This window comes from Melanotaenia boesemani, chromosome 16 (genome assembly GCF_017639745.1).
Source record: "Melanotaenia boesemani isolate fMelBoe1 chromosome 16, fMelBoe1.pri, whole genome shotgun sequence".
In the NCBI taxonomy this organism is placed as follows: domain Eukaryota; kingdom Metazoa; phylum Chordata; class Actinopteri; order Atheriniformes; family Melanotaeniidae; genus Melanotaenia; species Melanotaenia boesemani.
In genome coordinates this window covers 19,054,933-19,082,905 of record NC_055697.1, presented here as the reverse complement: position 1 = coordinate 19,082,905, position 27,973 = coordinate 19,054,933, and the positions used below count along the sequence as shown (strand labels likewise).

General features: G+C 38.1%; 4 protein-coding genes and 1 long non-coding RNA gene across 8 annotated transcripts; 2 read left to right on the top strand and 3 right to left on the bottom strand.

Moving 5' to 3' along the window:
• Nucleotides 1-740: 740 nt before the first annotated feature.
• On the bottom strand, nt 741-10,154 carry LOC121655827 (histone-lysine N-methyltransferase SETDB1-B-like). Of its 4 annotated transcripts, none has more exons than XM_042010686.1 (9): nt 9,749-10,154; nt 9,570-9,592; nt 8,458-8,544; nt 7,779-8,132; nt 7,472-7,645; nt 4,303-4,504; nt 4,140-4,213; nt 3,002-3,192; nt 741-1,635 (listed from the first exon to the last, which is right to left on the bottom strand). In XM_042010686.1, the coding sequence occupies exons 3-9, from the start codon at nt 8,537-8,539 to the stop codon at nt 1,522-1,524; spliced, it is 1,191 nt and encodes a 396-aa protein (XP_041866620.1). In that variant the 5' UTR covers nt 8,540-8,544; nt 9,570-9,592; nt 9,749-10,154; the 3' UTR covers nt 741-1,521. The 4 variants fall into 4 exon arrangements, with proteins under 4 accessions (XP_041866620.1, XP_041866621.1, XP_041866619.1 ...); XM_042010687.1 differs by having other exon boundaries at nt 9,570-9,589; XM_042010685.1 differs by lacking the exon at nt 9,570-9,592.
• Nucleotides 7,748-27,632, top strand: LOC121655832. Its single transcript, XR_006013315.1, has 4 exons — nt 7,748-7,758; nt 9,038-9,040; nt 13,481-13,488; nt 27,444-27,632. It is a non-coding gene; the product is annotated as an uncharacterized LOC121655832 (long non-coding RNA).
• On the top strand, nt 12,884-18,038 carry vdac2 (voltage-dependent anion channel 2). Its single transcript, XM_042010691.1, has 9 exons — nt 12,884-13,027; nt 14,273-14,344; nt 14,453-14,502; nt 14,862-15,014; nt 15,141-15,193; nt 15,847-16,074; nt 16,511-16,661; nt 16,777-16,834; nt 17,047-18,038. Exons 2-9 carry the CDS (start codon nt 14,278-14,280, stop codon nt 17,136-17,138), a joined length of 852 nt encoding a protein of 283 aa, XP_041866625.1. The 5' UTR covers nt 12,884-13,027; nt 14,273-14,277; the 3' UTR covers nt 17,139-18,038.
• LOC121655826 (neurofilament light polypeptide) lies at nt 19,855-23,119 on the bottom strand. The gene is made up of 3 exons (XM_042010684.1): nt 21,571-23,119; nt 21,367-21,491; nt 19,855-21,122 (listed from the first exon to the last, which is right to left on the bottom strand). The coding sequence occupies exons 1-3, from the start codon at nt 22,498-22,500 to the stop codon at nt 19,868-19,870; spliced, it is 2,310 nt and encodes a 769-aa protein (XP_041866618.1). The 5' UTR covers nt 22,501-23,119; the 3' UTR covers nt 19,855-19,867.
• comtd1 (catechol-O-methyltransferase domain containing 1) lies at nt 25,598-27,973 on the bottom strand. Its single transcript, XM_042010692.1, has 7 exons — nt 27,841-27,973; nt 27,639-27,757; nt 27,047-27,152; nt 26,458-26,576; nt 26,051-26,105; nt 25,829-25,962; nt 25,598-25,754 (listed from the first exon to the last, which is right to left on the bottom strand). Exons 1-7 carry the CDS (start codon nt 27,896-27,898, stop codon nt 25,602-25,604), a joined length of 744 nt encoding a protein of 247 aa, XP_041866626.1. The 5' UTR covers nt 27,899-27,973; the 3' UTR covers nt 25,598-25,601.

Here is a 27,973-nt window from a genome sequence, read left to right as displayed (position 1 = left end):
ATACAGCCATTCAAAAGTGAAACTTTCAAGACACTTTCTCTGGCATTTGAGAGATGTGTAAACCAAAATGGGAAATTTGGTACATTCATGACAAGTGTGAATCATCCTGTACAGTCATTATGGGGTAAGTTAGCATGTGATTTCCCAACAGGGAAGAACATTTCCGTTTTCCTCAGCTAACGTACATAAATATCACTTACTAAACCAAGACAATGAACACAGCTCTATCATTAGATCAAAGCTCCAGCTGCAGAGCTCGTTTTCTCTGCTAAAAATCGATCTTACAAAACCTTAATTAGCCAATTTTTAGTATTTAATAAAGGTAGTTATAAAGATGAGTAATTAAGAATACATTAATATGCGAGTCTGCCACTAATTTGGCTTTTGTAAAATGATCCTAATAATGTCTAAAAGTAGAATTGTTTGATATTTTAATGTTTAACTGTGGTTGGATTTTAACTGATGTCTTCTTGCTTTCTGCAGGTAGTGTTAGTTGCATTTTACTCTTATATTTTGCTTTTCCTTTGTGCCAATGCTTTCTCTCTTTCAGCAGCTGTATGTGTTTTGCCTTCTGTTTACTGGAGAAACCGGTGCAATGTAAGTTTACTTGTTCTATGGTGAAATCATGCAGTGTGCAAGAATTTGGCTCTGTGTTGAGAGGAGTTTATGTTCTGTTCTCAGAAGATATACTCCAATATATGTGTGTACACATATGTGTATACACCTGACAGACCAACACAAATGAGGAAATTTTTATTGTTTTTCATGAGAAAAAAATGATCAACATGGGAGTTAATTTACACAAACATATTGGCCGTCACACTAAAAAGATATTTGCAAGAATAAAAAAAATTTGACTAAGATGCTAAAATTTTCCGTTCATGTAATTTGAAAATATTCCAGTACTACCAAATCTGAAATAATTCACAAATATTCAAACAGCATGACAGTATTTTGCTGATACCGCTAAACACCTTCTCCCATTCCCTCAAAACGTCCTTACACCTTAAATATTTTACTTAAAACAGCAATGAACAATGTAGCAATACAGGTAGACAGCACAATAAAGTTGTCAACCATGGTGAGTAAAAGTCACCATTTAAATCTGTACAACTTGAACTGTAATAATGAAAAATAATATAAAAGATGCTGACTTTCTTCAACATTTGCTTCTTTAAACTGCGACCTGTATATGGTGACACGAACTCTTATCATATGGACATGATGTATTTTGGAAGAAAAAAATCTAATCATAGATTTGTATGTGATTTACAAATCTGTTTGTGATGAAAAAATGCACCAGGTAACTATAACTTAACATTGCTACGGTTAATTACAGTGAAGAGAGGAAAAAAAAGAAGAAGACATGCTTGAATTATCCAATAGCCAAATTGATAAAAGGGCTGAGACAGTTCCATTAGTCCTTATAGGGGGATGAATAAAATGCAGATCAATTTTATCTAGAAAAAAAAAAAAAAAAAAAACTTTACAATGAATTGCCTGTGTACATGTCTTTGTAGGCTATTGGGGGTCTGAGTTATTCTGGGCTTTTCTTGTTTCTTTAAACTTTAAGAACTTGGCCATGTGTTCCAGTCGTACAGAGCCGCGGTGGATCCATTCCTTGCTTTGAGTGCTCTGTGTGACAAATATTATATAAGAGATAAATAAGACAGAAAAGAGAATCAGTGAATTATCCTGCAAAGCTGCAGCTTACTTTTTTAAGGTTTTGTGTATACATACATACATACACATACATATATACATACATACATTTTTTATGCAGGTACTGGTAAATAATTTTTTCGCCAATACTGCCACCTAATGACCACAGCAACTAGACCTGGACTTAAAATTACTGTCATGACATAAAACACAGTGCTAGTAAAGGTTTACATAGATTTAAAACACATACTGCGTCAGCATTTTGGCTTAGTGTCATGATGATAGTGTAATGTGCATGGTGCTTATGTTTATCTGGGGTTGTAATTCCCTACTTTCAAGACCTAGTAAGGAAATATATATTTGATTTTTCCAAGTTGTTTTCAAATACTATATGTAGGGTTGGACATCAAGCATCGAGCATTGATTGGAACCAGGATTTACTTTCCAGTTCTCCCAGAATCATTAAAATTTTTAAATTTCGATTCCTACTTTCGATCCCTGGTCTGCTGACTGGAAGATGAAGCCGCTGAACACCAACAAAGAAGAATCCACTGGAAGAGTTTGCGGTACCGCCCAGTGATTGGCAACATTTGTGATTGGCATGAATGACAGCCTGTCATTGCAGAATTTTTCAGGCCGCAAAGAAAAGGAGCACATACGTTTTGGCTAGTCAAGCAGGGAGCGCTTGTTGTGTAGCTCCCGGTGTCATAAAAATGCCAAAACATACCCAACAACACTGGGTTCACAAAAAAGGTCAAATGGCTACCAGATCGCAAATTTGATTTTATATATGAAGGAGTTTGCAGACAAACATTCATAAGGACTATACCGGAAAATACATAACTTGGAATAATTTTGTGGCAAACTATTTTTGATATTTTTTAACACTAGACCCTTCTGTGGAAAAGTAATATAATTGATCATGGAATAGATGTAACATCATTACCATGAAACAGGTAGTCCCGTTAGCTTTGTTGCTAGTCATAGTGTTTCTCTGACTAACTGTGTTTTGGTGTTTAGAAGTACTGTAAAATAAATCATGTGGCTCGATAACAGAGAATCAAGCTTTCTAACAAGGCATAGCATGCCTATATTGACAACAGTGTTTTAGAGTTTATCGAACAAAATGGCGACCGGGTCGCGGGCAACCAGGTGGGAATGATGAGGTTAAAACATGTACATTTTTTTTTTTTTTTTTTTACCCTGACTCTTAAAAGAAAAGGAATCGATAATCATTAGGAAGCGGAATCGAAACACAGAATCTTTAAAAAAAAAACAAAAAAAAAACAAAAAGAAAAAAAACAATAAAAAGCTAAAGGCAAACAGAAGTGATACTGACCTCAAACACAACTTTTATCAAACTGCAGTCAACCATTTCCACCTTACATTTCTGCTGGACTCCATTTACTTCAACATTGATGCTCTGATCAGCCTTGTAATGGGTTAGATGTGGGTAAGGCCAGTTCTTCAGATACTGTTTCATGAAACCCTTATGAGGGTTGTCTGGGATGTCTTCTAGAGCATCTTCCACTGTAAAAGGGAAAACAAAAATTCTGTCACTCTTTTTTCTCGGACGCATATCTGCGAGTTTTTTTGTGGGTCATTTTCTGTCTTTTGTCATAATCTCACAATCAGAGCATTCAGGGTTCAATAAGGATTGTGAGGATTTCTGACAGTATCCCATGTTTCACTGCTAAATTAATTATGAGCCCATGGTCCAAATGACACAGAAGCTCAGTGATTTTACAGAATGACTCATAGTTAAAAAAATAAAATAAATATGCAGTGGGTACTATGTGATATAGAAATAGTTGCTAAACAAAAAAAGCACTGCAGACAACATAAGTGGCATAGGCACTGCAACATTTGCAAGTCATACAATTTAGTAAAATATAATTTCAACTGTCAAGGTCTATAGTGAATGACCAGTTAATTCTGGACAGTCTAGAGTGGAACCTTGCATTTTACCAGGGGTGTGTAGTCTTTTTAGATGTTTTTGCAACAACAGACGGAAAGAAAAAAAAAAGTTATTTGATTCAAAACTTTTCTTGTAGCCCAGACCTTCATCTCATTAAGAATCTTTGGGATATGCTGCAACAAGACTTGAAAGCAAAGATCTGACTCCCCAGTCATCAATATGACAAACTTACAAAAACTATGCAAACGACAGCAATGCTCGCTGTAATAAATATATTAAAAGTGGTCTTACTAAATATTAAAGCTGTTTTGTTGGACAGTCAGTGTCAACATAAAGCATGGAAACTAAAAAGGACTGTCCATCTTAAGACCATTTAATATAAAATACCGTGTCTCTACGAATAAAGGTTCTACACAGGATTTAAGATTTTATTTGCTCAAACATTTGAATTTATTAATTCCTTTTTTTTTCTCAAAATGATTACCTGGTGCCATTTTGACCAGAACTGTATGTAGGGAGAGGACAGTATAACTCAAAGTATCATTACAGTCAAACTTACATGGTTTGCACACAAGGTGAAGTGAAGGTAAACCAACATAAAGCGGAGTGTGATCATCTAGAAAGACCAAGAACCTGGAAAGATGAAAAAATATTTGTATCACATAAGACCTTTCATAAAGCATAATGTATTTTCTTCAGTAAACACTCATTCAATTACATACCTTAATCGGTTCTTTCTGCTGGGAAGCTCAGACAAAATACCAGGCATGAAGCAAAGCTTGTCATCTGGAGATTGGATCACTACACGGGCACCAACATAAAGCTGATCCAGCTTGGGTGTGTTCTCAAAGGCGATATGGTGCCCTGATACAAGGCTCTTTCCTTTCTCTTCAAAACCAACTTTGAACTTTAACCGTCCATCTTCTGCAAGAACACAAAAAGTCGCTGTCAGTTATTTCATTACAGGTTATAAGTTAGTGTGAGCCATGTCAATATAAACTTGAGGATTTAGCAAAACAGACGTTTTCATTCTACATTCCCTTCCAAAAAAACAAATCCACATGACACCTTTTTTCTGTCCTCAAAAAACCCACAGACATGATTGAAATGCTGTCAAGTGAATGCAAACCAAATTGTGGACATCTACCCCTGCCACGTCAGACAATCTGAAGGCAAAAATATATATATTAGAAAAAGAAAAAAAAATCACCACTTTTGGAAAGAAGGGAGATGATGAAGACGTTGAAGAAGACGACAAAGACGATGAAGAAATTTTTTAATCGCTTTTTGACAATGTCCATTATTATGATCTTCTCCACCATCATTGTGTTTGGTATTTTATTCACTACTGAAATGGACATTGAAACTCAGAAGTTAACTTTGAACTACACATACCAGTCGATGTGTAGCCTAATTCCAAGCTAATGGTATTGGGAAATTTACACATAGGAATATGTGGGCAGTGATGTTTGACAACGTTTGATACCAACATTCCTATTTACGTACGTAAAGAGAGCAAAAATTAGCCTTCTGGAACTGACCCAAAGTCTATTGTGGTGAAGATGCAAACAATACATAAAAAAATTAATGGGACTTATATGTATTTTTTAATAGAAAAAAGGTTTCACAAATCAGAAACTGTTGCAATAAATCTACAAGCTCTAGATATGAACACTCCATGTCTTGCAGTTTTTTAACAGGACCTGATCTCATCAGGAAAAAAAATCCAATAAAATGACCTCTTATTCGCATTTTCAAAAATAGCATAAATGTTTCACAAATCATAAACTGAACTGTGTGTTAATGAATCTCCATGCTCAGTAGAATAATTCAGAACAGGACCTAGTGTAATGTGGTCAAGGTCCTGAAAAAAGCATTGGCATGACCCTTTTTTTAAAAAAAAAAATCACAAATCAGAAGCTAACTTCAGCAACGTCGGGCAGATGTTTGAACATTTTTTTACCCACGCTCAGCAGTTTAAAAACTTAACGGCCTGATGTTATTTCTGACTCTGCATGGTCACACACACATGCAGGTGAGGAGTATCGGACGTGCAGCATCATGATGTTTACGGACACATGGTTAACTGTGTTAATGCCCGACACTGCCGCTATGCTGGACGGTTTTAGGCTGATAAGGGTGGATAGAATGAGGGAGTGGTAAGAGGTAGAGGGCTAGCAGTGTATGAATAATAATGAGAATAAGAAACTTTTATTAGACACTCAGTAGGGAAATTGTATTGTTGCAGTAGTATCGGTGCAGTAAGTAGAAGCATGCAAGTGATTTATAAAAAAAAAAAAAAAAAAAAAACACACAAAGTGATTATATGTACAGTATAAAGTCTGACACGGTGACTCTGTTCAGTATATAAATATGTACATAAACATGTGTATAAATAAAAAGACAATTTACATGTGTTCATTGTAAAGTCTGACAGCTGCAGGGAAGAAAGACCTGCAGTATCTCTCCTTCGCACAGCGAGGATGGACCAGTCTGTCACTGAAGACAGGGTGTCCTGCAAGGTGTGTGACTCATGGTCCAGCATGGATGTCAGTTTTGCCAGGACCCTTTTGAGTCCAGAGAACAGCTCAGGACAGAGTTGGACTTCCTGATGACTTTGTCCAGCTTCTTCCTCTCCCTCTCTGTGATGCTGCTGCTTCAGCAGACCACACCATACAGGATGGCTGATGCCACCACAGTCATAGAATGTCCTCAGGAGTGCCCCCTTAAGTCCAAAAGACCACAGTTTCCTCAGAAGTCTCATATTGTAAATAATGAACATTTGTTTTAATATATATGATCTAATGTCTCATTTGTTTTTTTATTTCTTAATTCTTCTCTTTTGTGTATATATCTCAACAACAACTTTGTCTTATTTTACTGCTGGTCCTTCTGTCTTGCTGCTGTTGCACGAGGATTTCCCCTGCTGGGGACAAATAAAGGTTTGATCTCATCTTATCTTATTCCCACTAGCGGACAGGTAGAGAGCGCATGTCGGAAAACGTGGCGTAAATAACAAATAACCAGACCTCACAAACTTACCCTCCATCCCACCAATAAAACTCACGTACCGTAGCCTACATTTCTGTGCTATCTGCGGTTTAACATAAATCTAAACTGCAGCTGGATCCATCAACCACACATTTTCCAACATCCAGAGATCTGGCACGGCACTGGAATACTTTAAGCCCTGTGCTACTGCTTCAGCTAACATTCGTAGCAGAACGAATGTTGCCATCTTCACCACACTGGGAGCAAAAAAATATTTTTGTCTGCTTTTCGGGTAGCAGTGAGCACACCTGTGAGTGTGCGCGCATGCATGTCTGTGCATGAAAAGGGGCAGAACTCTATGTGCAATAAAGAGAAGTGAAAAATTGTAAACACGAGAAAAAGACAACGTATAAGTTTTTATAGACAGTGTTATGTGAGAGTGCTAGAACGACCTCAAACTAAATTTTTACAGCGAAAACTACAACACAGAGATAAAATAACATCACTTCCTGTTGTTGGGGTCAGTCATGTGTAAGAAAACAATGCGATACATAATGCTCACAATGTGAGGATGTGTGTCCCAACACAGAAAGGGTTGTGAACATGAGATCAGATTCATAAATCACCTTCAGATTGGATTATAATGTCCTTTCACCGAGCGCTTTTTACCAACTGTCTAAAGACCCTTTAAGTGAAAGAAGCACAGCTCTGGGACAAGTTCAATGCATGAGACTACTTTCTCTAGATTTATATGCAAAGTGAATTATTGCTATATCTTATGTTGTTGCAGTTCTACAGGCATTCAAACTTAAAGGCTTAAACTCTCCCAGGGAGGTGCACAGAGAAACATTCGTGGGACTGTGCACAGATAAACAAGCTAAATCTACTACTCTCTCTTACCTTTTGTTACTACCTCCACTATTTTTCCTCGTTGCCACCTCATGGCTCTCTTCCTGGCCAGGACTACCATGTCCAGTTTGAGCTCTACCTCTGGCAAATCTGGGCGGACCTTTGTGGTTTCACTGGAGCTATGGGCAAAAGCAGATGATTCAACAACGGGGCCTCCTTCTGCAACTGTGGGTGGGGAAAAGAAATGGCGCAAACACAAGCAAAATGACAATTATATTTTTAAGCTATTTATTTTACCACTGCATTTCATTGGTGAATGGAAGTGTGTTCATGTGGTAGTGCTAGTAGTTGGCCTTACCACTTTCATCATTACTGCTTGTTCCTGGTGCAGATTTACTTGTTCTGTCACACTTTGGGGATTTTGAAGGTTTCGGTTTATTGTTTGAGACTGAAAAATCTGAATCATCAGAGTCATCTTCTGGTTGCCATGACATATCAGAACCCGGACTGCCTGGGGACTCGGCTTCACTGTGGAACTGCTGAGGTGTTGGGTGTTGCAGAGCATTGATTGTGCATTCAGGTAGCCTGTTCAGAACTACCACTGCTTTTTTCTTCACATTGATAAAGTATGGATCGCTTTGACATCGTCTTGTCTTTCTGGAGGTTTCATTCAAAGAGTGAATGGACTTGTGTGTGGATTTAGTAAGGTTTTCTGGGGGGGAAAAAAAGAAACCACTAGTAAGAATATGGTGACATGATGTTGTACTTTAAAAAAGAAAATAAACTAAATTCATGTGATTACTTTTGATGAGTAGCTGTTTTTTTAAGTATTTTATCAGTCAAAATGTCAAGTTATTGCACAGTAACACATTTCAAATATGGTTTAAGATTTCTTTTGCGTCATTGCTGTATATGAAAGTCATTACTGATGCAGAGCCAAAAACAATCAATAAACAATAATAATAAAGCAGCACCTTAAGTACACATTGTGGAAAAATGCAACTTTATGCTTTTTAGTAACACAAATATGCACAAACCATTATGATTTTCTACTATCCCCATGTAGTTCTTAAGCGCTAGTGTCCTTGGATCCAAGTCATCCAATACGTCCACTTCCATAACCACTGCAAAATATTTAACAGCAATAAAATGAGGCCCTAAACTTTATAGATGCCTAAAAACACTTCACATTTACACAATAGACACACTAAATTTAAGGAGAAAGAACACATTTAACACTGAATTGTAATACCGGGATCAATAAAGACCAACGTTCAAGTACCTATCATCACTCATATGTGAGTGACACTGTGCAGAGATAACATATAGCTCTCATCGCCACAATGCAGGGTGGAGTGAACTGTACTTAGTCTTAACCAATTGACAATTAACATCTTTTTAAGATAGAGGAGATATTACAAGATTTATGACAGTTTTTAAAGGTAAATCATTGTTTTATTTATTGATTTCTTCTTTTACATTACCACCTGGTAAGGTTGTACTTGATTTAAATATTTCTTGCCATGTCCATGTTGATAATATTCAACATTTTTCTCTGTAAATCAATCAAACCTCACTCACTTTGCCTGTATTCACAACCAAAGCAAAGTACTTAAGTATGTTGTATTATCTTTTCCTAAGGTCTGCAGTTCACCCATGAGGTCAGAAATTTGCAAGTTATCTTCATACTTCACCTAAATATTTTGGGAACACCACCAGTTGATATATAAATTAATTATTTACAGTATTGTTAATAAGTATTGGGGTGATAGTATATATTTCGGTAATGCACAGATGTATTCTTATGATATATTTTGCCTATTCTTAACCCCGTTGCCTCTACCCTCCACTAATGTCACTAATGTTGAATTATTGACGTTTTCAACGCTTCCATTCCTTTTGGTATCCTTAAAATTGGCCGTTTTCTTTTACAAGGCTTCAATAAAACTGTATAATTTTCCATGTCATATTAACAATGCTATTGTTTTTTCTCTTTTGCATTTTTAAATTTAGTATGAACATTGTAAATATTGTATATCATCGTAGATAGCTTTAACTAATAAGGTGAAGGATCTGTGTGACTTTATTTGTTTATGTTTGCTGCAGCCGATGGACAGTGCTATTGTTCAAAATAAATGACAATGTTTACAAGACTATTAGGTGTAAACTCTTCCTTCAGTACACCACCACCTGGTCCATTCGGTGAATAGTAAAAAAAAGACATAAATCATTTTTCAAATAGAGGATGCTAATATCAATGCTAACTGTGCATAAGATGACCAAAAATAGTAAGTTATAAATATGGTGTTGATAAATGTGCATACTTACTGGAGACGTACGCACACACGTTCTTCGGTTTCTTGGATTAAACTTTAGTTTATTTGTTTAAGTTTGTTTTTGGGGGTTTTTTTTTATAATAGTGTCTTTTGTTTGGCGGGTAATGATAGCATTAGCTCGTTTGCCTAGCTTACGTTCGTAAACTTGCAGATGCTATAATAGCTCAATCTAAATAACGGATACTCCGGTCAAAACTTGCAGCTTACCCAATTTCACGTCCTGAATTTTTCGCCTTAAAGCAACAAAAGTTTAGTCACACCACGATTTAAAAAATATTCTATTGTAGATAAAATATAAGAAACCGTATGGTGGCAACTGGAATTTTTACCGAGCTAGTTCCGTTAGCCTACAACGTTGGTGCTGTTGCTGCTCCTCCTCCGCCAGCTGCTTCTTCTTAGTTTTTTGTTGGTGGTTGGCACGCAACGATTTGGCGCATTTCCGCCACCAACTGGTCAGGAGTGTGGTTCAGAATATCGCTCACGCTTAAACAGTGTTGCAAATATTTTATAAGCATTCTTATTCATTTACTCATTTCTTATTCATTTACTCATTTACATTATATATATTTCATAAGCATTCGTATTCATTTACTCATTTAACTAACAACACAGCTTACAGACAGTGCATTCACAAACAGGACACAAACTCGTACAGGGTTACTGAGTTCAATACTGAGAAAATACCAAGGGACCTTTAAACTGTTCTGGGTGTCCGGCAAGGGAGTTGTTGTGAATATTGTTATATTCCCTTACTTATCTACTCACTCCAAGCAGAGCAGAATTTCCCAGTAACTCAGAAAAATTATTAAAGAACAGACTTTGTGTAAGAACTGTGGGAACAGGTAGAAGGGAGTCAGCACAGAGACAGACAGATAACAGGACAGGGAGAAGTGTTTCTTTTCCCCTCAGCTCTGACGCACCCCAGAAGGAGGACCTGGAGGAATCAAATCCCTGGAAGGAGGAGGGACGACACCTTTGCAAAATACACATTCACATGAATATGCACAACATGCACGCACATAGCCACAATGCATTGTATCAGTATAAATGAGGAGGATAACTTAGGTAGGCGGGTCTTTTGGCTGAACCGAAGGGTCCCGACACTCCGTGTATTAGTGGACCAGAAGCTAAGGCTAACAGACCTCCTCTTAAGAGATATGTATTGCTCTTTTATTACTGGCTCAACAAAGAATTGTCAATTCTACTCAATCTCTGGTGTTTTTGCCTTCTTTTAAATACGTGGATTTTTGAACACCCTTCCTTCTGACGATTTATTTACAGGTGGTGAACAAATATTTTAAAACAACAACAGGAATAATTTCCTCTCAAACAAAAGAGTCTCTCCTAAAAACTACAACAACACTCTAATGGTTTTAGAGTTCAGTTCTAAAATTTCTAGAGAAACAGCACTAGAGAAATCAAAGAAAGTGACTCTCACAGTGCTGTCACCACCATCCAGATGCTGATCAACACTCAGATGGGGCTGGTAGGCAAATTGCAGAGGGTCCAGCGGCTCCTTCATTCGCGGTCTCAGGTTAGCCAAGACCAGCCTCTCCAACACCTTCATCACATTCAATGTGAGGCCCACTGGTCGATAGTCTTTCTTGTTCAATAGTTGGATTTGGGGACAGGAACTGGAACTCTCCTGACTCAGGCTCAGATTGAATAAGTGCTGCAGAAGGGAGACAGCTGTGTGGCGTCTTCAGCTTTTCTGCTTGTCTCCATCCAACCTGTGTTCTACTTCATCTCCATCCACACATCCCTCACATTTTTTGTTGGAATGTGGTCTCCAGCTTCCCCTGGTAGTTTTCCTTACTCCTTCTCAAGGTTGCCCTGAGTTCCTGTTGCATCCTCCTTTTTTCTTGAATCGAACGCTCTCTTTTTGTTGATTGCGAATAGCCTTCAGGGCACTGGTGATCCAAGGCTTATTATTGAGGAAACAGCGCACAGACCAGATGTTCTCCCTGTGTGGCTGACAGAGAACATCCCAGTCTGTTGACTCAAAGCAATCCCACAGTATTTCATCAGCATCCTCATTCCAGCTCCTCATTGTCCTTCTGTGCACAGGTTGTTGCTGAACAAGTGGGACATACTTTGGGATCAACAGAAAGAGATTGTGGTCTGACCTGCCAAGAGGCGGGAGAGCTGTGGTAGTCTATGCATCCTTGGCATCCCAATGCTTTCACAAAGATGTGAAAGCATTGGGATGTTGGGTCCTTGGCAACACTGGAACTGATGATGTCACAAGCCACCTCAGCCCTGGTACTTACCATGGGACTGTCAGCAAGACTAGGTCGGGCCTCAGAGACATTTGGAAGACCTGAGTGAAATGGAGTCTCCCTCCTATATGCCTTCATCTGCCACAATGGTGCTGTCTGCCTGAGGACTTTCCTGGTCTTCTTCATTATTATTCGATAAATTAATAGGTAATATTAGTTTATTTTGTGTCAAATGAGTAATTCAGGTCGATATTTATACAACCTGTTTTTATAACAGTTTACATTCAGTAGGTGTAGAGCCCATTCAAACTTATAATGATAATGCTTTTCTTTTATACTTTTAGACTTTTTACAGTAAAATGTTTACAGTGTTTTATGGAAAATTATGTTTTTTTTTTAAGTTAAAAGGCAGTCATTTCGAAATTACATGATCTAAAACCTCAGTTATAATTATTTTTTGAAAATGAATTGAAATTTAGTTTATTTTTTTAGAATATATTGGAATTAAAGCAAGGAACCCAGCAGAAAACAGTTTTTTACTCCTCAATAAATGAAATAATACACAGAATTTAAACAGTTAAAGCTCAGCTTTTGCATTGTTAATCAAATATGAACAATATGCACTTCGTACAACTACGAGAGGAAATGATGCACATCTAGAATGACATTTTTAAGTGTAAGGAATATTTAAAAGTAGACAAGTTACCCCACCTCTTCTTAGGCAGCACATTTTCAATATTACCACTTTATGCAGTGCAAATTAAAATTAGTTTTATGTAATTTTGTCCAATCAAAAAAGTGCTGTCATACATCATTTACTTGAAACAGATCCCTCTTCAGACACCTGACTTCTTGTGATGTAAAACCTTTTCTCTTCAGGCACTCTTGAGGCCGCCCGAGGTCCTGAGCCGGGATATGATAGGTCAGGATTTCGTTGCAGTGCAGTCTCCTTCAGCTCGCCCTCCACCCGGTGACGCCTTCCTCGGTCGTGTGGTGTCAGGAACAACTCCACTAAAGTCACCTTAGTTTTTCGCTAGCTCAATCTTCAGCTGGTAAGGGTGTAATCTATTTAGTCCGGCACTGTTTATATTTTTTTCGAGAACGGTTAATGATTTTTCATGATGCTTTATACACACCGGCACTCTGCAGGCTAGGAAAGTTAGCTGTGCTAGTCGTATTTAGCACGGTATGTCTACCACATGTCGGGCTAAAGCAGGCAGGATTGCAATGTCTTTCACTTTCATTGTAACCGAAAATGACTTTGTGTACTACTAAGCGAATTCGAAAATTCATTCACATCTTACAACGTAAATGTCGGCGACTTTGGAGAACGTCCGTGTGGCCTAGCTCTTAGCCTAGGAGCAACTAGCTGACTCCCACAGCAAGTGAACAAGCTAATTAGCAGATCCCGATATATGGTACCGGTTATATATGCCTTGTCACGCACAGCTGTGTCTGTCAACTTATGTGTAGTGATAATTTAATCAGACATAAGCCTGAACAAGGTGTCCCAGTACGCCAAAATGGCTCCCTTCTCATTCAGTAACATTGCGAGTTGGCTGTCCAACCTGATTTACGGGAATGTTGTGGTTTAGAAAGTCTGTCATAGAGATGTCATTATAAAAAGTAAAATTAATTACCCTACAAACGATACAGTTTGAGTATCTACACTTGCCCTTACTATTCTGCAACACGAATCATCCTATTATTAAAGAAAAAAAAAAAAAAAGTCAAACACAATCTTATTAGTCATATATGTGGGATGAGTTGAACCTTATGCAGAGACCAATACAGCTACATAACGATAACAACAGCAATACAGGTCACCCATCTAGTCATTAACAGATTAATTTATAACTAATTGTTATGAAAGTTCAGTAATGTCTAGCTTCACTGACAGCAATGTAAACTGCAGATAGTTGTGTTCAAGTTGATGTCCTAGTGCAAGCTTGTCTTAATTTTCTTTAATGGTAAATGTGTTAAAGTGTTTAGCGTCATACTCTGTTACTAATGGTGCACCAAAAATTCTTGATCCTTAATAAAATTACCTTGGTTAATTACACTTAAGACTGGCAGCACATGCCAGTCAGAGTATACACAAATATTTTTTCAGCTTTTTGCAAAATGGTTTTTATCAAGCAGATAAAACAGCTGACATTGAGTTTTCAGCTTTTTTTATTTATATTTTATACGCTATTCATAGAATTTATATGTTATCTATACAGTGTAATTAAAGTCCATTCTAATTTGTATGCAGGAAACTAATTTCACTTTATTTTTTTTACTTCTATCCTCAGTTACAATGGCCGTGCCTCCTGCATATGCTGATCTGGGCAAGTCTGCCAAGGACATCTTCAACAAAGGCTTTGGTATGTTATTATATGGCTTGATCAAGTCATGCTATGATGCTGAAGCCCACAGGTGTCATGTCCAATTGATATTGTAAATTAGATATAAGCAAAACATTTTTCCTTCAGGATTCGGCCAGGTGAAGCTTGATGTCAAGACAAAATCAGCCAGTGGAGTGGTAAGATGAATATTACTGGTATTATTAATTTTGGGATAAGTACTGCTGGTATTGTTTTTGTTTCCAGAGTCAACTTTAACATTTGCAGTCTCTTGTCATGTTAGGCCAATAATCCAAAACTCAATATAAATCAGTTTTGAGTGATGCTAAACACAACTTTACAAACTGAGAAGCTGGCTTCTCCGTTAGCATTAGAAGTTTAGTGACATTTCCTTTCATATGGCTGCATTTGTTGGCAGTAAACCCCACAAACATTAATTGATAAAAGCCCAGTCGAGTTTGCTTTTGTCTATGGTTACTTAATTCAGTGTAACACGTTTCTTATGTGATTACTAATTCTCTAAAATTGTCTCCAACAGGAATTTAAAACGTCTGGATCCTCTAACACTGATACAAGCAAAGTTGCCGGCAGCCTGGAAACCAAATACAAGAGGGCAGAATATGGCCTGACCTTCACTGAGAAGTGGAACACTGACAACACCTTGGGAACAGAAATTACTGTTGAAGATCAGGTTAGGAACATTTCTACTTAAGTTTGTAAACAGTGGGTGCCACAGATAAGTGTGTATCCATTGAGCTTGATGGATCAGCTTTTAATTCTTTTAATATCAAATGATTTCTGTTATTGCCTCTTACAGATTGCAAAGGGGCTGAAGTTGACTTTTGACACAACCTTCTCACCAAACACAGGGTAAGATGATGGTTAAAATTAGTTTTATGTGTCTTTTACTTGAGGAGTTACCACGTGTAGGTAGGGCTGCCTTCTGCCGCTCTCCATGAGTAATTATGGCAACCTGATCTTTGCTACACATACTTCTGACAAGTGTCCCTGCCAGCCATGTGACCCAAGCCCCAGTATAGATCAAGTATGGTGAAACACTTCATTGTGATTGGCTGTTACCTTCTATGCCTTTTTTTTTTATGTAATTGCAGTGTTGGGGAAAACATAAAAGACTTTATTTTATTTGGTGCTCAAATCTTCTTGAAATCCAAAATTTGTTTGGTTTCCTAATTAGAAATCAAATGAGGAGAAGGGAGCACAGCCCAAAAGAAGCGTGTCATCTTTGATACTGAGTGTGGTGAGACTGGAGTCATGAGGCTTTGTTGAGACTGGCATGTATAAGGCTGCAGTGTCATTCTTAGAATGAAAATAAACATGAGAGCGGAGTGAAATGCAAACCAAATAAGAGTAGTGTCATTGGATAATTTCAGTAAATGAACCAAGAAGACTTGAAGCGCTTTTTTTAATGGACAAATGACATGCTGTAATCTGAACCCCTTTCAAATCCGACTTGAATTTAATTTCTGTTGGAGTTTTACCAAACCACCTTTTCTCCTCAACAGCAAAAAGAGCGGCAAAGTCAAGACAGCTTACAAGCGTGAGTATGTTAACTTGGGCTGTGACGTTGACTTTGACTTTGCCGGCCCTACCATCCATGGCGCCGCTGTCGTTGGCTACGAGGGATGGCTCGCTGGTTACCAAATGAGCTTTGACACTGCCAAATCCAAAATGACCCAGAACAACTTTGCCATTGGGTACAAAACAGGGGACTTCCAGCTACATACCAATGTGTAAGTAGAAATTTGATTCCAGTTAAGTTTGGTTGTTTTGGTTTTTTTTGTTTGTCTATTTTATTTTACTCAGTAATGGGATAAAGTAGCTAAATAAGGCTTAAACTATCATGTGTGAGAAATGCTGTTCAAAGCTTTGCATATTACAAAAGCCATATATAACATGATCGTGCAGGATTGTCTGGGTTTTTAACATCCTACATTGTATCTGACATTTTTTGATATTGCTAATGAATCCAGAAGGCTTTGAATGGCTGTCTGTCCTGTGAGTGGTGGCAAAAGCCATGCAGTATTCCTGTATGGGTGAATCTGTGCAGAACTGTAAACAAGAAAAAATGGGAAGCATAGAAAATGTTTGAGTTGTTTTTGAAAAACCTTAAACTACTTTAAGTTCCGGTAACATAAGAGCTCTCCTTTTGGTTTATGATCTTTACAGCAATGACGGCGCTGAGTTTGGTGGATCTATTTACCAGAAGGTGAGTGACAAGCTGGAGACTGGAGTCAACCTGGCATGGACCGCTGGCAGCAACAGCACACGCTTTGGTATTGCAGCTAAATACCAACTGGACAAAGATGCCTCCATCAGTGTAAGTGAAGCAGAGTATTTCAGAAGAGTTGATTCGGCAAAACAAAAAAAAATGTTGTACAAATTGTCACTGAAATATATTCCTTTTTGTTTCTTTTTTTCTTCTAACAAAACAGGCTAAAGTGAACAACAATAGCCTCATTGGTGTTGGATACACTCAAACTCTCAGACCAGGTGAGATATTTAGTAGTGGAGCAGTTTTTGTATCTATAAATGCCTTCCACACAGCTTTTCAGTTTTGAAATGGCTTTTTTTATAATTGGATTGATCTACAGTGGGATTAGATATGGCGACAGCTAAGAGACAAAGTGCCCCTTAATTTTTTTTAAGTTTTATTTTGCATTTGCATACATAAAAGCTCATTTGAGGCTGTCTTCTTTGTGCAGGTGTGAAACTCACCCTTTCTGGCCTGGTCGATGGGAAGAACATCAACGCAGGAGGCCACAAACTGGGTCTGGGCTTGGAACTAGAAGCCTAAGCTTTCCCCACACTGCAAGGGACTAGGGAATATCAGAAGAATCTGGCCTTAAATGTATGTCCAACTCAAACCAGCAAGGGGAAATCATGGAGAGATTGGTTCAAAGGCTACAGCAACAAACCTAAGTACCATTTCAAGGTGGTGCTTTTGTCACTGGTACATTTTACCTTGTGTTGCTTTTTACTTTTGTAGTTGCATCAGTTCAGGAGACTGTTGTTGGCGTATTATTTATAATTAATGTCATTGTTCCTGTCCATCACTGCCATAATAATTTGATCAATACAATCGCTCTATTTGTCAACAACTCTGTGTGGCGTCACTGTGATAATCCCAGACACTCCGTTTTTCTTTTGTGAAAACATTAGTTTGCGGATTCGTGTGGTTGGTGTTGTCATACTTTTTCTTTACATTCATGATTATCTGATATTCCTTGCCATTTAACAGTTCCTACTTTCAGACCATCTGAAATACTTAATTTGTTGTTTTTGCTCATATTTAAATACTGCTGCATCCTTTCTCCTCATGCACTCAAGGACGCTGAAGTTCTGGTTTGTGTCGACTGTTGGGGTTTGGGATGTTCTGGTTAAGCTACACATTTTGACCTTCCCTTCAACTTGGCAGTTTTTGGGTTGTTCAAAAGATGGATCTGTAAGTTTGAGAGACATCTGCACTCATGGTCGACCAAGCAAGAATCAGTTTTTGCTATTTCTGTGATAAGACAACAGAGGGGCACACAAATAATGCTCACAGTAATGCCAAACTATTATGGTCTGGAGGGGGTGTAACTTGAAGTTGCACACATCTGCTCTAGAAACCTACTTCCCTGTCTTGGGTGGAGTCGGAGCCAACAAGAAGTCCTTAGGTGTATGTATAAATTTTCAATAAAGTCTTTGAACTCCTCAGATGTCTTTCAGTGTTGTATTGACGTGTCAGTTACATATGTTGGGTTCAATAATAAGTCTGAAGTAATTTCAGAGATGTGTTTAGTTAATGGTTGCTGATGTCCACCTGAAATGTCCCAATAGGAGCTTGTATGATAAATTTAACGTAAAGGTTTGGCATGGCCCTTAGAAATGTTCCAGTGATCGCCACATTTCATACTTGACAAGTTATTTTGAGATCTTAAGTGGAAATGGATTAAAGAAGTGCTACATTCAAAGATTTAACTATTCTATTTTTGGAATTAGTTTTGTATGCCGCCGGTACTTCAGTGATGACATATCTGTCTGCTAAATCTTTCTTGAGAGGCATTGTTAAATTTGGTGACGTATATCAAAACTTTCAGTTGCAACGTTGAACTAGAAAGCCACACAAGTATTTTCAAGAATATCTCAACGTCACTTTGAAACCCAACTAAATCTTGAAGTGATGTTTTGAGGAGGGTAAGCAAGGACCTTTGCTAACCCCTATATTAAGAATTGGTTACAACCTTATATGTACCATGGTAAATGTACGCTTGATAAACACATGAAAATACTGAAAGAAAATGGGAAATCAGCAACTCAGAATACAGTAAATGTCAGTTTGTTTTCAAGCAGAAAGCAAAATGTGCATAAGTAGAGTTAGCAAAAAGAAATGAAAGTTAACCTAAATTCCCTATAAAACAACTAAAAATATAAAGAACACTGTAATATCCGCATAGACATCAGCTACTTGTAAAGATTTAGAAGTTCACAGGAGAATAAAACGGCCTGGGTGGCCATTGTATTCATGAGCTAATGTTAATAGTTTTGATGATGGCCTGAACATAGTACAGGGACATACAATGTCAAGAGACCCTTATAGCAGGACACAAAGACCTTGTAAAGACACACTGCGCACCATGAATATGACACAGTCTTTGGATGATGTGTCTTTATTGTGGACAAAATATAGGCCCAGTTGGCACCTGGGAAAACTGGAAAAGCTGGACAAAGCTTGTGCATTTCCCTAAACAAAAGTAATGTACTTGAACAGACACTAACGTGAATAACTTGGAAATATTTTGAGGCTGTAGTTTCTATATATGGTCATATCTAATGTCTAATGCAGGTTTTTTTTTTTCTTTTGCCTGTTTTTGTACATTTTCTATGTTTATTAATTTCAGAGTTGATCTGTTACATTATAGGACCTTCAGTATTTTTTCCACAGTCAGGATGTTCTGTTAAATGTAAAGATCTCATAGTTATCAACTGTAGTTTTAGTCATTTAAAGAAAAAACGGTAGGATAAAAGGTCCTGAAAGGGCTGGCATAATCAAACAGAAACGTTATGTTGATGTAAGCAAGTTTTATTTGTTTCATAAATTAATATTCACCTCCACAAATAACCAAAATAAAAGCATCTTTTGATATTGCTTTTATTTGTCAGCTCATACCAAAGCAGAAACATTCAATATGCACCTAGCATTGCTTTTGTGGGGAATCAGGACATTTCAATGCATCACAGGCTGGTTTAAAGTTGAAAGACAAAGTTGTTGCAAACATCAGATGAATCAAAATAAAACAGTTATGCTGAAGATAAATTGCAGCATTTTTCTTGTTTCTTGTTTGTGCTTCTCTCAGCTTGTACTATAATGTTGCATCTGCAAGCCCCCTCTGTGCTTTTGGTTCCATCGCTGGCGTTTTCCTGTATCTGCAGCTGTCCTATTAATGTAAGGTGGCTTCATCCTTCACTACAGCATCAGTTTTGATTTTAGTGCTCTTTCCTCAACTTTCTCTGCCTTGCCACCCTGTCTGTTTTCCGTGAAGATCATTTATTTTTTGAGTCTTCTGAACCACTTTGTGTCTGAATCGGGCTGCTCTCTGATACCGCCTGATGTAACTCTTTGTTTACTACTGTCACACTTGGGAGTGCAGTTTGGACTGTTTGAGTTTTATCTCCACTGTGTGACTGCTGACTGTCTACTTTAGGAACACTTATCACTGTAGACTGAGGAGATGAGCCACTGTCTTGTTCTTTTTTGCTCTCACGTGTGACATCCTGAATGTGTTTTGCCAATTTTTCTCCCTTCTCGGTGTCAACTTTACTGATTTCTTTAGTCTCTTTAAGACTTTTTTCTTTTTCCTCATTCTTAGTTATTTTAGATGCACCGGCCTTTTCTGTCTCTGTGGCCTGGGAGCTCTTTTTTTCTGCTGAAAAATCAGCATTTTTCTGAACTGATTCAGATGCCAAATGCTTTATTTTATCCTGCCCTTGAACACCACTATTCTCTTGACTTTTGTCAGATTCCTCTGAAACTTGGGCCAAGTTTTTTTCATCAGCAGGCTTACTATCTTGAACTGTGATGAAATTTTCTTCCGTAGAAGATCCTTGTTTTTCATCTTCGGACTTATTCAGGGCTTCCCCCTCCACTGGGACCTCTGGTTTTAACTCATGTTGTTTTGAAGCGTGATCTGACTGATCTTTTAACTTAATCACTGCAGCTTTTTTCTCCTTTGCATTTTCATCTGCTTTATGACACTCATTTCCTTCCTCATTAAGGCTCTCACTCAGTAAGATGTTGCTGTGAGTATTTTTATCTCTGTCAGTATCTATGTTCTTTTGAAGTACTTCAGTCTCCTCTGACTCATCTTCACTTTTTTTAATTTTTTCACCATCCTCCATCACACCGGGTCTCTCTCCATCCCTATAGTCATCTTCACCTGATTCTATTTGATTCTGCTGACTATCAGACATCTGGATTCCATCCTCCTCTCCATTGTCTTTATGATAATCCTCCTCCTTGCTGCCCCCTTTCTCACTTTTGCTGGACTCCTGCTCATCTTTACCCACTTCTGTTTCCTCTGATCCTGTCTCTTCAAATTCTGACATCTCAATTTCCCTTGTGGTCTCTGTTATGATCTCCTCTACAAACTTGTATTGGGGCTCTACTCGTCTGTGTGGCCCCCCTGGTCTGCTGAAGCAAGGGAGGCTGTAAACAGGGGACTGATGGTAGATGTGGGGCAAAGAGATGTGGGAGTCGGACATTGAGGATAGCCGAGCTTCTTCACCACAGAGAAGTTTCCTGCAGGATAGAAAAAAAAAAAAAAAAAAAGACATTTCATCTGCAAAAAGCCAATGGACTGCACTAATATTTTATTAGTTTAACCAGCACATGAACAATAAGGATGACGAATGTATGAAAACTGCATTGGAGTTGCACTTATAAGAAATTGTCATGACTGGCTGAAAATGAGTGAGAAAACTAACTGTAAACTATAATTCAATAATCTTGTATAAAATGTTCTATTGTGGTGAGTCTTTAATACCTGTAGGACAGTATCTCCACATCCAAAGCCATCTTCACATTTAGGAGATCTTGGTACTCCCGCAGGTAACCAGACATGTCAAATTTGCAATTTATGAGCTCATTTTCAAGTTCTTTAATTGTATTCTGGAGCAAGAGAGGAAAGAGTATCAGTTCGGGATATTACGTGCCTGTGAATACTGCACAATAAAGAGAAACGTCTTACCTGATAGTGAATAAGTTCCTCCTTGTGACGGTCCTCGACATCATGAAGTTGCTTCTCCAGCGCTTCTCTGGTGCCTTTAGAGCTTTCCAGCTCGATGCTCTTTGCCTGCAGGCGCCTTCTGTATTCCTGGATCTCCTGCTGGGACGATTTTAAGGTCTCTCTCTGAGCTTCGGCCGCCTCAGTTAATCTCGCAAACTGAGATCGGAAAGTTTCTTCTATCTGCTGGACGTCGGACAAGGTGTGACCTTCTAGCTGTGCCCTGATGTCCCGAAGTGCCGCAGTGACGTCAGGGTGGCCAAATTCATAGTCTTTCATATTCACCTGCGCCTCCTGGATTTGATTAAACATCTCAGAGACTTCAGTCTCATGGTTGCTCCTCAGGAAGTGGATTTCATCCACGAGGGACTGCGCTTTCTTGTCCAGCTGTAGTTTAGCCTGGTACGCTTCGTTGATGTCCTTCCTCAGGACCATGATATTGTTCTCTGCCTCCGATCTGGTTAGCGTCTCCTGCTCATGTTGTCTTTTCAAGCTCGAAAGCTCTTCCTCTAAATTTTGATGCTCAATTTCAATTTGATGCTTCTGGTGAGAGATATCTTGAACCATCTGTCTCAGTTTCCTGAGCTCTGGCCCGTACTCCTCCTCCAAACAAGATGCGGGTTTTGCTTTCCCTCTGATCTCCTCTATTTCCCTCTCCAGAAGGTGGTTCTGGTGCTCCAGCTGGTGCACTTTCTCTATGAATCCGGAAAGGCGATGGTTCAAGCCATGCATCAGTTCTTTCTCATTAAACTTTCCAGATAACGGCTTTGTCGAACTCATGTCCGCGGACGTCCTTCTAGTCACGACGCTACCGTCTACTCCAAAGCGTTTTGGTTTGTGCGGTGAAAACAGGTCTTGAGCGACTGTCTTCGGGAAGCCGAACCTGCTATCCATGCTGTCTCGTGCTGTCGATGCGGATCTGATGCAGGAAGGCTGCACACGCGCTTTTATAACCGGCCCCCATCTGCCTGGTATGCAGAATGGAGCTGTCCGCGGTGCTGAAAAGGTGTAGCATCAGCTGATGTCTTAATGAACGCTTACACCACAGTTTGTCGCAGACTGCGATCATCTGGGTGAACTGACTCTAAACGTCTGTCCAAAAATAAACCTTCAGTTCTTTAATAGTATTAGTATAAAATTAGTAGTGTATCAAGTAGGTTTTCCATAACAGATCCATTTTCATCTACAAATTAAACGTTTTATGCATAAACTACACCATTTCTTTATTTAACAGTTGGCTCGTGGCTCAAGACATGTTCTCAACTTTCATTGGGTAATGAATGCGATGAAAACAAATTTAAAACAAACAAAGAGAACTGTAAAAAAATAATGGTTTATGAACAGCTAGTCAATGAGCTGAGAAACTGATTTAAACTATTTTAATGTAGTCATATTTTGCTAATGATTTTATCAACTCATTTTCCAGAAGTCTGCTCTGATAACCCAATATGAATCAACCCATAAGAGCCCGACGTGACATATTTGTTACATACAGTTTCTGAGACATTTTGCTTCAATTTATGGTATAAACTTTGCTCAAAATCCTGTTGAACACAATCTGATACTTGTCTTCTGTCCCCTAATAGATACCCAAAAGCAGAAAACTGCATTATAATATTTTTAAAATATCACATAGTAATAAATGGTAGAAAGTTAAACTTCACTGTTCAGCTATGTGCGGTGAAGTGTAACTTGCTTATATACAGTACCAGTTAAAAGTTTGGACATACTTCCCATTGGATTTAATTTAGACTGTTACTGCATTTGGAGGTGGAAAATAAATGGCACTCTATTTTTAATCTCCCAAGCCATGGTAATGTCATGTTCTTCCTATGCTTACATGTAATCTTACAGCATTTGTAAATGGTTCAGGACATTTTTCTAAAATGAGCCTGAAGTGTTTGTAGGCTGTCCTTCTTTTGTCAGTTATTTCTTCATGAAGGGTATTTCCCGTATTATGTGACAACTTATACATATAGTGTGTTTTAATTATCCTTAAAGTTAATGAAAATTTGATGTGTTGGGCAACTTCACATCACATTTTCATCTCCATCTACTCTGTTTCAACAAAAGGTTTTGTGGTAGTATTCTTTGGTGTTGTCTTAACAATTTAACTTGTGAATCTTATCCACCTGTAATGTTTCAGCCTTTTTTACCCTCTTACATTTGCACAAGAGAGAAAGATTAAAAGTCAGCACTCAGCTTCAAACATCTAAGTTCAAAACTAACAACCAAGCCAGCAATCTGGGAGTTGTCATGGACTCAGACCTCAATTTTAGCAGTTATATTAAGACAGTTGTGAAGTCAGTCTTTTATCACTTAAAGAAAATATAAGGATTAAATGACTGATGACTCAGCAGGATTTAGAAAAACTTGTCCATTTATCTGTAGTAGACTGGAATACTGTAATGCTGTCCTCACAGGTCTCCCTAAAAAGTCCATCAGACAGCTGCAGTTAGTCCAGAACGCTGCTGCTTGAGTCCTCACTCAGCCCAGGAAAGTGGATCATACATCTCCAGTCCTCAGATCTTTACACTGGCTTCCAGTCTGTCAAAGAATTGACTTCAAAATCCTGCTGTTAGTTTACAAAGCACTGAATGGTTCAGGACCAAAATACATTCAGGATCTTCTGGTTCGTTATGAACCAACCAGATTCTTCAAGTCATCAGGGTCAAATCTACTTTCTGTTCCCAGAGTCAGAACTAAACATGGAGAGGCAGCGTTCAGCTTTTATGCTGCTTACAAGTGAAACAAACTCCCAGAAAAATGCAGGTCTGCTGAAAGGGTTAAAACTTTTCTATCTGCAGCTTTTTATCAAAAATTCCCCAATTTTCCTATTTTCCCCTCAAGTTTCCTGCTGAATATTTCATTAGGTGCCAAAATTGTTACTTTTTAAGTGTTGAAATTGTCTGAACGACATCGTTTTCATGTCAGCTTGTGCTGAGCTGTTGCAATTTTGATGTTTGAAATGATTTTGTTGAGGAAATTGCTAGAACTGTATTTATAAAAGACAGCTGTTGTATTGTTGTTTTGTTTGATTTGATGTTCAGTAGCCTGACAGATGTCTTCACATTTAAATTCTTTTTTTTTTTTTTTTTAACCTGTCCTGTCCAGCATCATAGCAAGCAAATGGACAATCTGGTTGCTGTATCGTGCTGAACAAATGGGTAAGGCTCCTCTTGATAATCTGATTCATTTATTTTTTTATTTACCTTGAATCACGGAATCTATGTAATCTTGCTGGACCTGACCGGAGGGGAAAGAAAAAGATGGAAAATAGCAAAAAGAAGCAGAAGGGAAAGAAGAAAGAAGACAAAAACATCACAGACAGAAGGAAATGACCCTTCAGTCCACACCATCACCAGACAACAAACTGTTACACCTGTACATGAACACACCAGAAAATTTCCTACAACTTTTACAAAAAACAAACAACAACAACAACAAAAAAAAGACAGAGCTGCTAGTCATTAAGAGTTTTTAAATAATAACCAAATCAAAAAGACATATCATGAAAGTAGCACAACAGCGACCAGATACTAACTCACAGGGAAAAAAAAGAAGAATAATCTCTTAGTATATAAACCTACTGGAAAACTCAGTGACTGTGTCAGCATGCAGAGGATGAGGAATAAGGAGTGATCAGTGATGAAGAGTGGTGTATGAGATTGTATAAATGCGACCACGCCTCTACGGAGGTCAGAGGCAGACCAGGGCAGCCCAGAGACGCGGGCCTTCAGCAGCAGCCCCGGAGCACTAACCCAAGCTACTCCACCACGAAGACGACTCCAGCCCCACCTGAAGGGCAGCGGAGGAGAGCCCCAGCAAGAGCCCCCCACGGTCTTGGGGCACAGGTCCCAGTGAGCCAAGATGAGCCCCCCCCACCCACACCTGACCCAGCATGTTTAAATTCACATTTAAATTCAATGCTTATATCCAGTGTCTGGGCCAGTTTGCAACTAAATAAAAAAAAAGTACAACTCAAAATTCCGCTTTTAGCGTTTAATAGCAATAGTCAACCCATCCCCCACGGTGAGCATGCTCAGTTCAATCCTCTGGTCCTTGTGCAGCTTCTTATTGAGAGCATCCAGACCCTGGGATGTGAGGTCACTGGGAGCAGGATTCACAACTTTTCCACTCCATAACACCTTAAAGTTCAATAACAACAGAGCTTTGTTAAAATGTTGTTCACTGTCAAAGTGTTGGTGTGAAGTTTACTTACATTGTCAATTGCAATGATCCCCCCTTTACGTATAAGCTCGAGGGACTTCTCATAATAGTTGTCATAGTTTAATTTATCAGCATCAATGAACACAAAATCATATGTTCCAGCTTCTCCAGCTGCCAAAAGTTCATCTGAAAATTCAAAAATGAAAATGAGAATCTAATTATCATATTTAATTTTATTAAAGAAGTAATAAGTAAGATTTATAAAGGGACTTACTCAGTGTCTTCATTGCTATTTGATGGTGTATATCTATTTTATTTTCAACTCCAGCCTGTAAAAAAAGATTAAGTTACACATACTGAGTTGTGCAGGGACTTTTCCTCTATAGGTGTCTTTAAAGAGAATGTTTGGGAAGGTTTAAACAGGAATTGATTTTGCTGCTTGGCTTTGCATCTTTGTCTGACACAGTTTCCTGAGCAGACACCTTTAAATGTCCAGCCTGCAGGATTTTGTGGAGACACAATATAGTACCTAAATGTACAAAATGCTGCCTACTGCACCAATCTGCTCTGACAGAGGCTACAATCAGGCTTTTAAAACCTGCAAAAAAACAAATTCTGAAGTTGCAAGTGCATAGAGCTGTCTAAATATCATCTTTATGAAATACTTATTGCTGTTCTCACCTCTTTAAAAAAGGGTTTGGCAATCTCTATGTAGGTGTCTTCTATTTCACAAGCTACCACACGTCCATTCTCTGGCATAGCCAAAGCCATACTCAGTGCATTGTACCCTGTGTACATCCCTGCATGATAAACACAGATTGAAAAGATGTTTTTGTTGTTGTGATGATCAAAAGATAAAGTTTTGACGTGTGTTGTAAAGATATTAATCTTACAAACACGTAATTATAAAATTCAAAGGATAATGAAAGTTTTATGTTGTACTGTAAGTATAAGTTATTTGAAATCAAAATCATAATTAATATGAAAAAATTTCCCTCTGTAAATTTTCCCAATTTAAAATCATTAAATTCTGGACAAAGAGTATAAGAAAGCTTATATTGTCACCCATGATCCAAAACAGTAAAAAAACCCTGATAATTAATGATAGCAGCAGTCATATATATATATGTATATATATATATATATACATATATATATATATATATATGTATATATAAAATTAATCATCAAGTAAAACTAGTAAAGCCACAATAAGGTTTGGTAGCTTTAAAATTTGTATTTTTCTTTTATGTCCTCTTTTTAAGCTTACCAATTTCAACAGCTTTTGTAGCATTAATCAGTCGAATAAGATTTGCCATAAGCTGTGCTTGTTCACTGGCCACCATCATTCTATTCCATGTGTCTTCAAGGGTTCTCTGTAAAAAAATGTTTTAGTAAATAGTCTGAATGGACAAACCTATTCCTCTGCCTTTAAATGCATGTAGTTGTGTAAGTTTACTGGCACCGTGCTTCCCTCTAGTGATCAAAAGCGATATTGCTTTGATTCTGAAATTACTGCTTACCTCTATGGTTTATTGTACTTGTACATGATTATAGGTATTATCATAAAAGAATGACACAGATCAAACATAAACTAAACAAAGAATTGTTAAATGTACACAGATTTCACTGTGACATTATCCTTTTGTGATGATAGATGATGATAGAATTTTGATTATGAATTAATAACATAATATATGACCAAAAGTAAGTCACTCATTAGTTTCTCATTTCTTTTCTGGTAGTTATATACTAAATCTAGTGTACCTTATACACCAAACTTTGTGTCAAGTCAGTAACTCACCATTTATGTCAAAGGTGACACAAAAGAATCGGACATGATAGTTCTATGATTTCCTTACCAGTCTGAGTTTGGTGAGGACTGGGTGCTCCCTCAATGAGTTGTTAACCACATACTGCAGCACAGGATCGTTGCTTCCTTCGCTGTGGCTCTTCCCTATTAGAGCAGACTTCCCCACACCTGATGAACAAGAAACAGAACAGCACCTGAAACAATCAATCACATTTCTCTATACACAAAACCTTGTTTTGGTCATCTCATACCTGTTAATACACCAACAAGCCCAACACAGACAATCATTTTAATGTCTGCAGTCATCATGTTGTAGGATTGGGACTTTGTTAAGGAAAGACTGAACAGCTTGTGTTGGAATCCACCGAGTCCGTCTGTATTTGT

What these genes read in the sequence shown, in the direction of transcription:
- LOC121655827 (XM_042010685.1), bottom strand. An exon ending in AAGCAGTAATGATGAAAGTG is followed by an intron (nt 7,646 to 7,778) that starts GTAAGGCCAACT and finishes CCCCACCCACAG; the next exon opens with TTGCAGAAGGAGGCCCCGTT. An exon ending in AGTGGAGGTAGTAACAAAAG is followed by an intron (nt 4,505 to 7,471) that starts GTAAGAGAGAGT and finishes GTGTTCTTGCAG; the next exon opens with AAGATGGACGGTTAAAGTTC.
- vdac2 (XM_042010691.1), top strand. Translation starts at nt 14,278, where the DNA reads ATGGCCGTGCCTCCTGCATATGCTGATCTGGGCAAGTCTGCCAAGGAC. An exon ending in ACCTTCTCACCAAACACAGG is followed by an intron (nt 15,194 to 15,846) that starts GTAAGATGATGG and finishes TCTCCTCAACAG; the next exon opens with CAAAAAGAGCGGCAAAGTCA. An exon ending in CACTCAAACTCTCAGACCAG is followed by an intron (nt 16,835 to 17,046) that starts GTGAGATATTTA and finishes TTCTTTGTGCAG; the next exon opens with GTGTGAAACTCACCCTTTCT.
- LOC121655826 (XM_042010684.1), bottom strand. Translation starts at nt 22,500, where the DNA reads ATGGATAGCAGGTTCGGCTTCCCGAAGACAGTCGCTCAAGACCTGTTT. An exon ending in AGGAACTTATTCACTATCAG is followed by an intron (nt 21,492 to 21,570) that starts GTAAGACGTTTC and finishes CTCTTGCTCCAG; the next exon opens with AATACAATTAAAGAACTTGA. An exon ending in GTGGAGATACTGTCCTACAG is followed by an intron (nt 21,123 to 21,366) that starts GTATTAAAGACT and finishes TCTATCCTGCAG; the next exon opens with GAAACTTCTCTGTGGTGAAG.
- comtd1 (XM_042010692.1), bottom strand. Translation starts at nt 27,898, where the DNA reads ATGATGACTGCAGACATTAAAATGATTGTCTGTGTTGGGCTTGTTGGT. An exon ending in AATAGCAATGAAGACACTGA is followed by an intron (nt 25,963 to 26,050) that starts GTAAGTCCCTTT and finishes TTGAATTTTCAG; the next exon opens with ATGAACTTTTGGCAGCTGGA. An exon ending in GGATCATTGCAATTGACAAT is followed by an intron (nt 25,755 to 25,828) that starts GTAAGTAAACTT and finishes TTGAACTTTAAG; the next exon opens with GTGTTATGGAGTGGAAAAGT.